Source organism: Anarrhichthys ocellatus, unplaced genomic scaffold, assembly GCF_004355925.1.
Source record: "Anarrhichthys ocellatus isolate YVR2014 unplaced genomic scaffold, GSC_Weel_1.0 scaffold16, whole genome shotgun sequence".
NCBI classification, from domain to species: domain Eukaryota; kingdom Metazoa; phylum Chordata; class Actinopteri; order Perciformes; family Anarhichadidae; genus Anarrhichthys; species Anarrhichthys ocellatus.
In genome coordinates, this window is record NW_022280046.1 from 885,138 (window position 1) to 896,107 (window position 10,970).

General features: G+C 41.4%; 2 protein-coding genes across 5 annotated transcripts in view; both read left to right on the forward strand.

Moving 5' to 3' along the window:
- Positions 1-3,723, forward strand: part of osbp2a (oxysterol binding protein 2a) — an 11,391-nt gene extending 7,668 nt beyond the window's left edge. Inside the window, exons 11-14 of the mRNA XM_031855908.1 lie at positions 141-236; positions 615-799; positions 937-1,157; positions 1,476-3,723. Of these exons, the coding sequence (XP_031711768.1) occupies positions 141-236; positions 615-799; positions 937-1,157; positions 1,476-1,618 (645 nt within the window). The 3' untranslated portion in view covers positions 1,619-3,723. The remainder of the gene's footprint in view (positions 1-140; positions 237-614; positions 800-936; positions 1,158-1,475) is intronic.
- An 818-nt stretch (positions 3,724-4,541) lies between these two features.
- On the forward strand, positions 4,542-10,199 carry slc35e4 (solute carrier family 35 member E4). 4 transcript variants are annotated; one of them, XM_031855408.1, is made up of 4 exons: positions 4,542-4,648; positions 5,179-5,792; positions 7,369-7,718; positions 8,064-10,199. In XM_031855408.1, the coding sequence occupies exons 2-4, from the start codon at positions 5,198-5,200 to the stop codon at positions 8,073-8,075; spliced, it is 957 nt and encodes a 318-aa protein (XP_031711268.1). In that variant the 5' UTR covers positions 4,542-4,648; positions 5,179-5,197; the 3' UTR covers positions 8,076-10,199. The 4 variants fall into 4 exon arrangements, with proteins under 4 accessions (XP_031711268.1, XP_031711267.1, XP_031711265.1 ...); XM_031855407.1 differs by having other exon boundaries at positions 5,179-5,495; positions 5,640-5,792; positions 7,369-10,199; XM_031855405.1 differs by having other exon boundaries at positions 7,369-10,199.
- The last annotated feature ends 771 nt before the right edge of the window (positions 10,200-10,970 follow it).

Genomic DNA, 10,970 nt, shown 5'->3' on the forward strand with positions numbered 1-10,970 from the left:
AGTGTGTGTGTGTGTGTGTGTGTGTGTGTGTGTGTGTGTGCATGTGTGTGCATGTTGCTGAGGAAAGTAATTCGGGTCATCATACACTTTTAAGTCACATCTGTTTTTCTTGCTGTTTTCCCGTCTGTTGCTGTTGGCAGTCTGGGGAAATTGACATTGTTAACAACACCACCAAGGACACCTGCCGCCTCAAATTCTCCCCCTACAGCTACTTCTCCAGAGATGTCCCACGTAAAGTAAGTCTGTTGTACTGTCCGTTTTGTAAAGAGTCATTTCAGATGTCGGAAACCGACAGCTAGCATATTTGTTGATCGTCTTCATTCAGATGTCATTGCATTTACAGTTTTACACTGCAGCTACACAAGCCAGTGTCAGTCACATACTCACCAGTTAGTGAGGAGCAGGAACTTAATAGTTTATATAATCTCTTCTGTTTGATATAGTCTTATATGCACAATTGCTACATGATTCAAACACCCTCAAACTCTAAAGCCCAAATTAGAATTTGAAAATGAAGTAAAGCATTATCCATCTGTGAATATGTCAGTGCCTTGCAGTCGGAGCCTGCATGTAACTGATCTGTTCCCGTGTGTCATCTTCTCTGGTGTGTCTAGGTGACAGGAGTGATAGAGGACAGAGAGGGCACAGCCCATTACATTCTGTCAGGAACCTGGGATGACAAGATGGAGAGTGCCAAAATAGTGGACCGCAGCCAAGGATGCGGAGGCTCTGAAGGCAAACAAAAGACAGTTTATCAGACTCTTCAACCCAAACTGTTGTGGAACAAATACCCTCTCCCGTATGTTTATCTTATCTTAACACATTTCTACTTTCAAGATTGAATGTGTCTGAAATGACACATTGAAACACCTTCACCCCTTTGAGCTCTTTCCTCTTTTTTTTTTTTGTCTTTCTCGTTTATCTTTCACTCTTCAGAGATAATGCAGAGAACATGCACTTTTTCTCCTCCTTGGCTCTGACTCTCAACGAGCCAGAAGAGGGTATTGCACCCACCGACAGTCGTCTGCGGCCAGACCAGCGGCTAATGGAGGCGGGTGTGTGGGACGAAGCAAACACTCAGAAGCAGCGTCTGGAGGAGTGTCAGAGGCTGGACAGGAAAAAAAGGGAGGCGCAAGCCAATCAGGCCCTGGAGGAAGGTGAGAACAAGGAAACCCACAAGAACAAGGAGGATTAAAGTCCTCTTTTTGATACTTGACTTGAATGTTTGAGCCTCACTGTGCAGAATGGTGTATGTGCAAAAGCTAAGCTGCACCTTTTAACTGCCAGATTACAGTTCCAGTGTGTATATATCTGAAATCCAGTCATTTGGATTTAGCTTTCCCCTGACAGAGTTCTGACTGTTTTCCTTAAGGAGTACAATAGCTAGAAATAAAGGAGAAACTAAGACTGTGATATTATAGAAAATAGTATACATTCGAGCCATACCTTAAGAAAACATGCCTCTGTGTCATCAGGGCAAGACATCGAGGGTCACCAGCCACTGTGGTTTGAAAAGAGGGCAGATGATACAACAGGAGAAAGTACCTACGTCTACCGGGGCGGCTACTGGGAGGCCAAAGAAAGACAGGACTGGAACCAATGCCCTGAGATCTTCTAGGAAAAAAGTTCCCCTTACACCATGCATCAGACAGACTGAGTCCTCCTAATGTAAGGATACTCTGTGACATATGGACAGTGTGTGTGTGTGTGTGTGTCTGTGTGTGTGTGTGTGTGGAGCTGAATGATATATGCTTTACATATGCTTTACAGAGAAAGGATTTCTGCACCAACACACATATTTCATTGGGTGTGTATGCGGATAACTTAGGGGAAAGGAGGGCCGTGGACGTTTTGGTACAAGCACTGAATGTTCTCCTCGAAGTGGGAACAGCATGTTCCTCATGCTGAGCTCTGACAGAGACACCAGACACTTAAAGGACTGTAGCAGGACTACGCATTCTTCTGCACTTAAAGGCTTTTTCACAGCAGAACTTCATTTAATGATCCACCTGATTTCAGGGATTTTTTTTTACTATATTGCCCAAACTGTATCTTGAAGGATTTACAGTCATTGTCCAGTCTGACTGGCAGCTAGTACTGGAACATGGAAACCAAATTAGATCTCATTCTCTTTGTGTGGACAACTGACTGAATACACCACGCTGTTTTATAGACAACTGCTGCTTCCACATGATCTTGTTTGCATTAAAGGGACACTCCACTATTTACTAGTATGAAGATTACCACAGCCTGTGAAAACGGTTGTGAAGGGTTTTCACAGGCTCTACTCTCAGCTGGAGTTTGAAAAGTTAACCAAGCTGGGAGGGTCTAACTAAAGACACCATTGATTTGTATTATGGGAAATGTAGGATCCAGCATTTTTGGAGCTTCGCCATTACTAAGGACTAAAAGTAAGGATGTCTTGATCTCTGCTGTATCTATTTTGACCGCTGTCTTTTAAATGTGTCTCTCACAAGTCGTCAAACTTAATGTAACAGTAAATCACTGGAGTACCACTTCAAATATCTCAAGACTGAAGACCCACTGAAGTACAAGTCTGCTTAGCCTGGGGGATATATACTTCAGCAAGAAAATATGTTGGTGCTCAATGGTAGGTTTAGCCTTAATTATGTAATGAAGCACTAAATCACGAACCACAACCAATCTCTGAGATTCTGTGCAGGTTATAGAAATCCGGCAAGCTATGTATACGTCAGGGTAATTTATATTTTGTTCCAGTTTTATTCAAATGATCAGGGCTCATCATCTTGATAAGTAGCAACAAACGCAGTTTCCCCTTTTTCCCCGTTTGGATATGTCAGCAATAACATAATTGCACACAATGTCACTTGAGAAGAAAATACTTTTTGCAGCACAAAAAGTATGTTTTGGTGACTGTTCTCCATTAGCTGAATGATAGTTATGTAAAGAAATCAGATTTATACACATCGGTCAAGGACCAGAAAAACAATTAAAGAAGATTACATATGCTGATGTTTTGTGTGTACATTGGTAGTACATTTACATACAATAACGGATATTAACCTACTTATTTATAGTTTTAGCTTGTTGTGTATTATAATAGGGTGGTAATAATTGCCTGGTTGCTTTTCGCCTGTATATAGCAAGAATATAATAGAAATAGAATTGCCTAATGTATAATCACTGTATGAAAATATTGTTTCACATTACTTGAACATTCACATTGTGGGCACTACTTAAACTCTGTCTGTGTGTACATAAGCTTAAATGGAGTCGAGATTGTATTCCTGTTATTGAGATGTTAGGGAAATGAAATTATGAATACCATATGTAATATTGATGATGCAAATAAGGTGTTGTTTGAATAAAGCACAATGTTATGTTTTCCTGCAGGTAATGATACATGCTACATAATCTCAAAGGTTTCCATGGCATCATATAGCTATGCATGGTTTTAGAGTGCTTCAGCACTTCTGTAGTGGAAAGCCTCTTCACCTATAGCTAGTAGTTTGTGGACACTTACTGAAACATGATGTGAACTCACCTTTTGTGCCCAATGAGCTCAGAAATGTTGTATTTTTGAGCTTGAATAAAAACGTAAAGCTCAGACCTGCTGTTGTTTACTGTCAAACCAATGTTGTTCATGTCGTTTAACTCACAAGGGAGAGATGATACAGAAGACGTCCAGAGAAGTCTGCCATGATGCCCCGAGGCCAACAATATATTTATGTTGGGACCACTGCTGTCATAAGTGCAAAATAAACAACAACCAGACAACAGAAATGTCTCATCTGACAATAAATAAATAATATGAAATGCTAATTCAGTTTTAAGACTTGCTAAAGGAAATGTGGACGTCTAAACCTTCCAAAAACTTTAGCTCATGATTGTTCTCTATAACGTTACAACTTATTTTCCAGAACTATATAACATAATAATATATTTGTGGTACCATTAAAACTTCTCAAAGTTCATAACAAAGTCAAAAGCCTAACAAACAGAAAACAGGCTTTAAGAGATGACGCAAAGAACCAGACTGGTTTGGTTCATCTGAGCCTTTGTATTCATTTTTGTTTGATTCATTTATTTTCCTATATGGCAAAATTAAGCTAAGAAAAGGTCAACTTTCTGCATTTATCTGTGTTACATGTGATGATTTAGACTTTTCACCTGAACTCAACTGTGACATAACCCACATCACAACTTTTATGGTGGATGTTTACATTGTTTAAAGCCTGTGCAGGACCACTGTTGAGTTGTATGTGGTGGTGATGTTGCACTGATGTCTCCGATTTGATTAACTGTCTTTTAATTATTTGCATTTCAAACATTAAACCCTGCTGTTGCTGGCTAACGTACTAACTCATCCTGAACACTTCATGTGTTCCGATATGATGACAGGAAAGCAATTCATTATTGCCATTGACTCATTGTGTGGTTCGTGACCATGTGAGGCTCAAACCCTGCCCAGCAGAGAGAGGTTACATTCAGCCTGCACCATGCCCATAGCCCCGCCCACAAATAACGAGTGGCATCGCCCTTGAAATAAACCATCCAATCACACTGAAGCGCGTCCACCGCCTCGGCTCGTCTGACAGTACGGTGACCGGCTCATTCTGTTGTTTTTAGGCTAGCGATGCTGCCAAGGTACGCGTCGGAGAACAAGGTAAAGACGACGACGCGCTGATTGTGAGAACACGCCACTGACCGCAGTGTGACGAACGTTAAGCTAACACCGCGTCACGCGCCAGAGTGACTGTTTGTTAACGTTAGATAACAAACATAACAGTTAGCTTAGGAGAGGAGTCGCTAGCTAACGTTAGCATGACAGCTCGAGCGCAGTACTAAGACGGTGTCACGTGCCAGTCCGTAGCAGAGGTCGGTTAACTTTAACCTTTTTATACTGTCAAAGGAACTGTTGTGCTCATGGTCTCCTGTCTGTCTGCCATAGTCCAGCATATGTCATTAATTTCGCCTGTACGGGGTAAGTTACACAACCAAAATAGAAACACGTGTCTGTGGGCGGTGCTTAAAGAAAATGCAGGTTTTACTGATCAACAAAGACTTGCTATAATAACGCCGCAGAGGAGACGAACAGCTGTGTCGCAGGTTGTTTTCGCGAGGCGTGTCCGGTTTTGATCATGCATTTCAAATGGAGGATGAGAGGCGCGGACTCAACATGTGTTTTCTTTGTAGAGAGGACAATGATACGAACATGATCAACGCCGATGGCTTCTCAAAATGCGAGGCGACTCAGCAAGAGAGAGGCGGGAGGAGGAGGCCACCCGCAGAGATGCTCCATCTGCTGTCAGCTGTTATTGTCTGGCTGGTGACGGGGACCACCATCTCCAGCCTCAACAAATGGATATTTGCCGTTTACAACTTCAGGTACCCTCTGCTGTTGTCGGCGCTGCACATGCTGACCGCCATAGTGGTGGACTATGGGCTGATCAAGCTGCAGGTGATCCGCCACAGAGGGGCCTGGGAACAGGACCTGACCCCCAGCGCAAAATGTAAGGTGTTCCTGTTGAGTCTGACATTTTGTGCCAGTATCGCTTTCGGCAACATGGGTCTGAACTATGTCCAGCTGTCGTTTGCACAAATGATCTACACCACCACCCCGCTCTTTACCTTGGCCATCTCCACACTGATCCTAGGCAAGCAGCATCACATCCTCAAATACACAGCCATGATGCCCATCTGCCTGGGAGCCTCCTTCAGCATCATGGGAGAAGTCCAGTTCGATCAGACCGGTTGCTTCTTTGTGTTTGCAGCGACCATGTTGAGGGGCGTCAAGTCGATTCAGCAGAGTAAGTCACATTTTCTTTTGTCTTTGCTATCAAAAGTAGCCTTTATAAGTTAAATACCCTTTTTTTTTTATTGCTGGAAACTTCATCTCATAGCTCAGACATCAGAGGTTATTTTAGTGTTCCCCCCGTACACCGCAGCAGTCTGTGGTCCTGGAACTTTTTAGTGATTCACTCCTCAGTCCAGTAACACACCCACACATTAAGGTGGAAAGTCACAGTGGCATATTTTCTGGTTTCTTAGGGAACACGATACAAACATTGATTGTTTGAGTAAGAATGGGTGGAGTTTCACATCCTGGAGACACGTTGCTCTGTTGTGGTGTTTTTAAAAGAGTGATCATCTGGTCAGTTTTAGTGAACGTGACCTGGGAAAGAGACTGATTCCTTTCTTGAACTTACGTCAGATGGGCTGAGTACACATGTATCCAATGTCCTCATTATCTAATGTTCTCTGCTCTCAGGGAAGCATTCGTGGAAGGAATTTCTTTAGTTAGTCTCAGTGTCCAGAGGATTAGTTTCTGTAATGTCATTAGTCTCCACAACTTTGTCAGAGACGGGGGGAGAAGATTATGAGATTCTAAAAAATATATACAGTAGAGGCCCTGTATTTAATCGTTGCATAACACTTAAGCAGATATTCGGTTTTTCGTTAGAAGGATGTAACGCTGCATACAGATGGTTACTGGGTCAGGCTTGTGACTATCGGGTCATCGGTTCAAATACTCCAGTAGAGCTGCTCAGTGTAAATACATATACAGACAAGGAAAATTAATTTCTGCGTTTGCATTTGGAGCAGAATTAGTAACGGACGGCCAGCAGGTCGAAGCTGCTGCTCATTACTTTTAATCATGACTAAACATGCGAGTCCATCCTGAGTTGCCAAACTAGTCGAGCGACGTTGTCTCAAGTTTCAACACGCTATTTTCATCGTCTTTCACTTGTTGTTGTTGTTGTAACAGTTTCCCTCATAAGTTCACTTTTCTCTGACGCACTTTGGTAGTGCACATGCTCTTGTCATAGGCCCAGACTCAACGCATTGTTACAGGTTCGGCACTCTATGTGAACACTATGAAGTGTCCAGTGAGTGAACTCTGTTCAAGCTGCCTTAGCTCTTTCTGAAACATGAGAATATTTTATAGCTCCCTAGATGTCAGATATCAAGCCGTGTTCTGTTCAAGTTTCCAAACAGGAGTTTTGCATAATTTTCTGTCAAGAGCTTGTTGTAAACTTTTGAATGAGCAGATACGTGAATAGGATAGAGTCTGTCCTTCTTATTTAGACTAAAAAACACAGGAACATTATGTCACCTGAACAGTCTAATACTGCGTATTTGAGTAGAAACAGGTCTTGTAGTTGCTGAAACGGATGTTTCTTCTAAGTAGGAAGTGCAGTAAAAGAAAAACGAGTTTTGTTCTCGACATCTCTCTTCTTACGGTCATTTTTGTAACCACTGCTTACACTTCTATGCTTACTTGAACTCAAGCTTTACTGAACCTTGTTTTACACATGAGTCATGTCTATGTCAATAAACATAAAGTCATGTTTGTAACCATCGCATACCGTTCTGTTTCCTCAGGCATCTTACTCCAGGAGGAGAAAATCAATTCCGTGTTCCTGCTCTACCTGATGTCCATTCCTAGCTTCTGCATCCTGGCCGTGTCGGCTCTGGCCTTAGAGAACTGGGCTCTGCTGGAGTCGCCGTTTCACTACGACCGCCACCTGTGGGTCTTCATCCTGCTCAGCTGCCTGGGCTCCGTCATGTACAACCTGGCCAGCTGCTGCGTCATCACGCTCACCTCCGCCGTCACTCTGCACATCCTCGGCAACCTGAGCGTGGTGGGGAACCTGCTGCTGTCTCAGCTGCTCTTTGGCACCGAGCTGTCCCCCCTCAGCTGCGCCGGCGCCGTGCTGACGTTGTCCGGCATGCTCATCTATCAGAACTCCGAGTTCATCGTCAGCTTCCTGGACGCGCGCAGGGCCAAAGCGGAGAAGTCTGGACGGGTGGACAAAGCTAGTGCATCCGAACCGACGTGTCATCAGCAGCCGGGAACGTGCGAGAAACAGGAAGACAAGATGGACTGAACGGAGAAGATGAAGGAGAGGATACAACTTTGAAAGATAAAGTGATTAAAATCCTGGCTATGTGAGGGTGAGTGACTTTTTAAGGCCGTCATCAGTGATGATGTGACAGTTTTTATTTCTCCACAGAAGTGGAGTCCGCGGAGAGCTAAAGGTAGCCTTTATATGTCAGGATGATGGATAACTTCTCTCCTTCATCTGTAAATCACTCATCCATAGCCTTTAGCGGTATACGCATGCGTGAGCACACTAAACTGTTTGATACCTCACAAGGTATTCACACTGTCACTCATACTACACTGTGAAAACGTTCTCATCGGCAGAGGGCTCTAAAGTGTGACGTTAAAGGCTTAGAGAGACCTCCGCCTCAAATCTGAATGGGCACAATTTGTATGAAAAGTATTTATTAATGGCACTGTTACCTGACATTCACCTGGTCATGGTAAGGGACTGGGTTTTTGGCAGCTTTTTTTTTTTTTTTTTTTTTTTTTTTTTTTTTTTCATTTGAACCACGAAGCTTGTTTAAAAAAAGGACGCTTAAACTTTTTCGAGGCAGAATTTAACAAGGAGATTTTGTCTTTTCCTCCACTGGAGCACATTTTTAAATCTGTGTATTTTGTCCTCCCTCTATGAACCTCAGTGTGACTTCCCACTTAAGGCTTAGATTTTGTTCTCGGGCAACTCCCTGGAGAATTACTCCAATTATTTTCAATCTTTTACAACAGCTCTCCTCGATAATTAGGTTCACGAGTGCTCTAAGGAGTGTCACGCAGCTATAGCGGTCTGTTCCCTGTGGAAGAGAAGAGGAAGGAGAGGATGTCCTTTAAGGTTGCTTCTTAAATCCCAGCCAATGTCAGCGGGTTAGGTTCATTGTTTTAAGTTGAAAAACTGCCCCCTGCTGGACAATGTTCTCAGTATTTGAAAAACATTTTATTAATATGATTTTTGTTATTTTTTTGGTGACAAAACACATTCTATTCCTTAAAAAAAAAAAAAAAAAAAAAAAAATATTTATGTGGAAGAAAATACTTATTTTTGAACGACTTCAGCAGTCACTGGCTTTGTTATGCTGTAGCTTCTGGTCCTCGTGTCTTGTACATGCATACATGTAATATTAGTACACACTAGTCTCTCTTTTCAGAGGAAAGTCATAAATACTATGCAGAAGGCTGCATGTCGCTGCTCCTGAAAGCATCTTACATCATCCAGGATGTCTGTTACTGTGCACTCCCGCCTACATTCACGGTTTGCCAAACGTCTTTTGAAAGCTTTTTTTTTTTTTTTTTTTTTTTTTTTTTTTTTTTTTTTTTTTTTTTTGGTCACACTGTGTCGAAATACTGACTTGATCACTTCTCACATACAGTTGAGCTCTCACAAGACAACAACAATAACAACGCCATACGTCAACGTTTTTTTTTTTTTTTTATGACACTTGCCACAATTTCCATAAGAATAACTACAAGTAGGATTGTACGCTGAAAGATTTCAGTTGACGTATAACTGATCATTTATAAAATATTCTCCAAAGCATCATAAATAACCTCAAGGTGCTTTTCGGTCATTAAAAATAGTGCGAGAAAGATATGAAACGGTTTTAGGTTGCAGTTTGATAAATGTTTAATAATTCTCAATTACAGGTTTAAAGATTATGTACAGCAGATCGCTTCACTCGTTTTACAATATTGAATACCTCAGCTGTTAAATGGGACTTGTTAGGGTAAAGTTGCCCTTTTGTTGGTTTATTATGAACTATTGGACTGAGATCAAGCAGCCTTTCAGTAACCACAATGAAACCGCAGCATGGGAACGATGGATTTCTCTCTGTGTTCAGTGGGTCAATGTATTTTAAAACACATTATTGATCATTATGGTAATGATCAGAAGATTTCAGTTCGGTCTCATTCGAACGATCTCCAGCTGGTGGAAGTTTGGCTGCTTGTTCTCGTGGGTCACATGTCGATTGTGAGTGTGGGGCGAACAAAACTGTTGCACTTAAAAGGTACGAAGAGGCTTCGTACGGACTGGTTTTAATTGTTTGCAAAGCTAGTTTGGTGTAAATAGATGTTTTATGATAATAATGTATTTTATAGTCTTATGTGGCTGGTTTAAACTATACTGATTTAAGAATGAAACATTTGCCTCATGCCTTATTTGGACATACTGTAGATAACAACGGAGTGATTTTATTTCTCATTTTATCAGATTTTTTTGATTCATACTTTGAATGCCAACAGCAGGTGCAGGTGCTTCTTTTTAGGGGCAAATATATGAGTGATTCATGTACACAGGATCTGCAATTGCTTGAATAAAAATAACAATGGACAAGTACATGTTTTGGGTGTTTTTCTGATGCTATAAAAGGCTATTTTTACCTCTTTTTATGTTTTTAACTTAATTGTTAACATTTTCAGTGCACATGTAAAACTACTCCATAACATTTGGGAATATACAACACATTGTGATGGTGAAAACCATACAGACAAAGTTGCCTTCAGGGCTGCAACTAAAGTTTATTTTCATTATCGACAAATCTGTAGATTATGATAAAGAATTTATTCTGTAGAAAAAGAAGGCTTCCATTGAAAGTTCACAGTTAGACTTTAAATTGCCGTTTCTTCTAAACAATTTTTTGAAATTATGTAAATCAGCAAATCCTTATGTTGGAAAGTTTGAACTAGTTAAATGTTTTATCTTTTTTCTTCACAAAACACCGTCAATCTACTAATCAATGAATCCACTAATGGAGTCAGCCATTCCCTCCAGAAACAAAGACGGGTCTTACTTTGGCCTGTAAAAGTCCATGTTGTCATACATTGAGGCTATTTAGATGTAGTTGTGAGTGTTCACCACTTGGTGGAGCAGTTTGTCTGCTTTCTGATTTGTTAGATGTTCCCTAAATCTGCCTTAACTATTAAACATAAACAATCATTGTAGAAGCTGAAGAGTGTGTTTTGCCAATGGTGTTTTCTTCCAGATGTGTGTGTGTCTGTGCGCTCTGTTCTCTTCTAAAGATTCCTCTTCTTCTGTAAACACCGTGCTACTGGTCAGCCTTTTGCCTGAATAAGGCAGTGCTCCTCATTCTCCCCCCCCATTTACAGA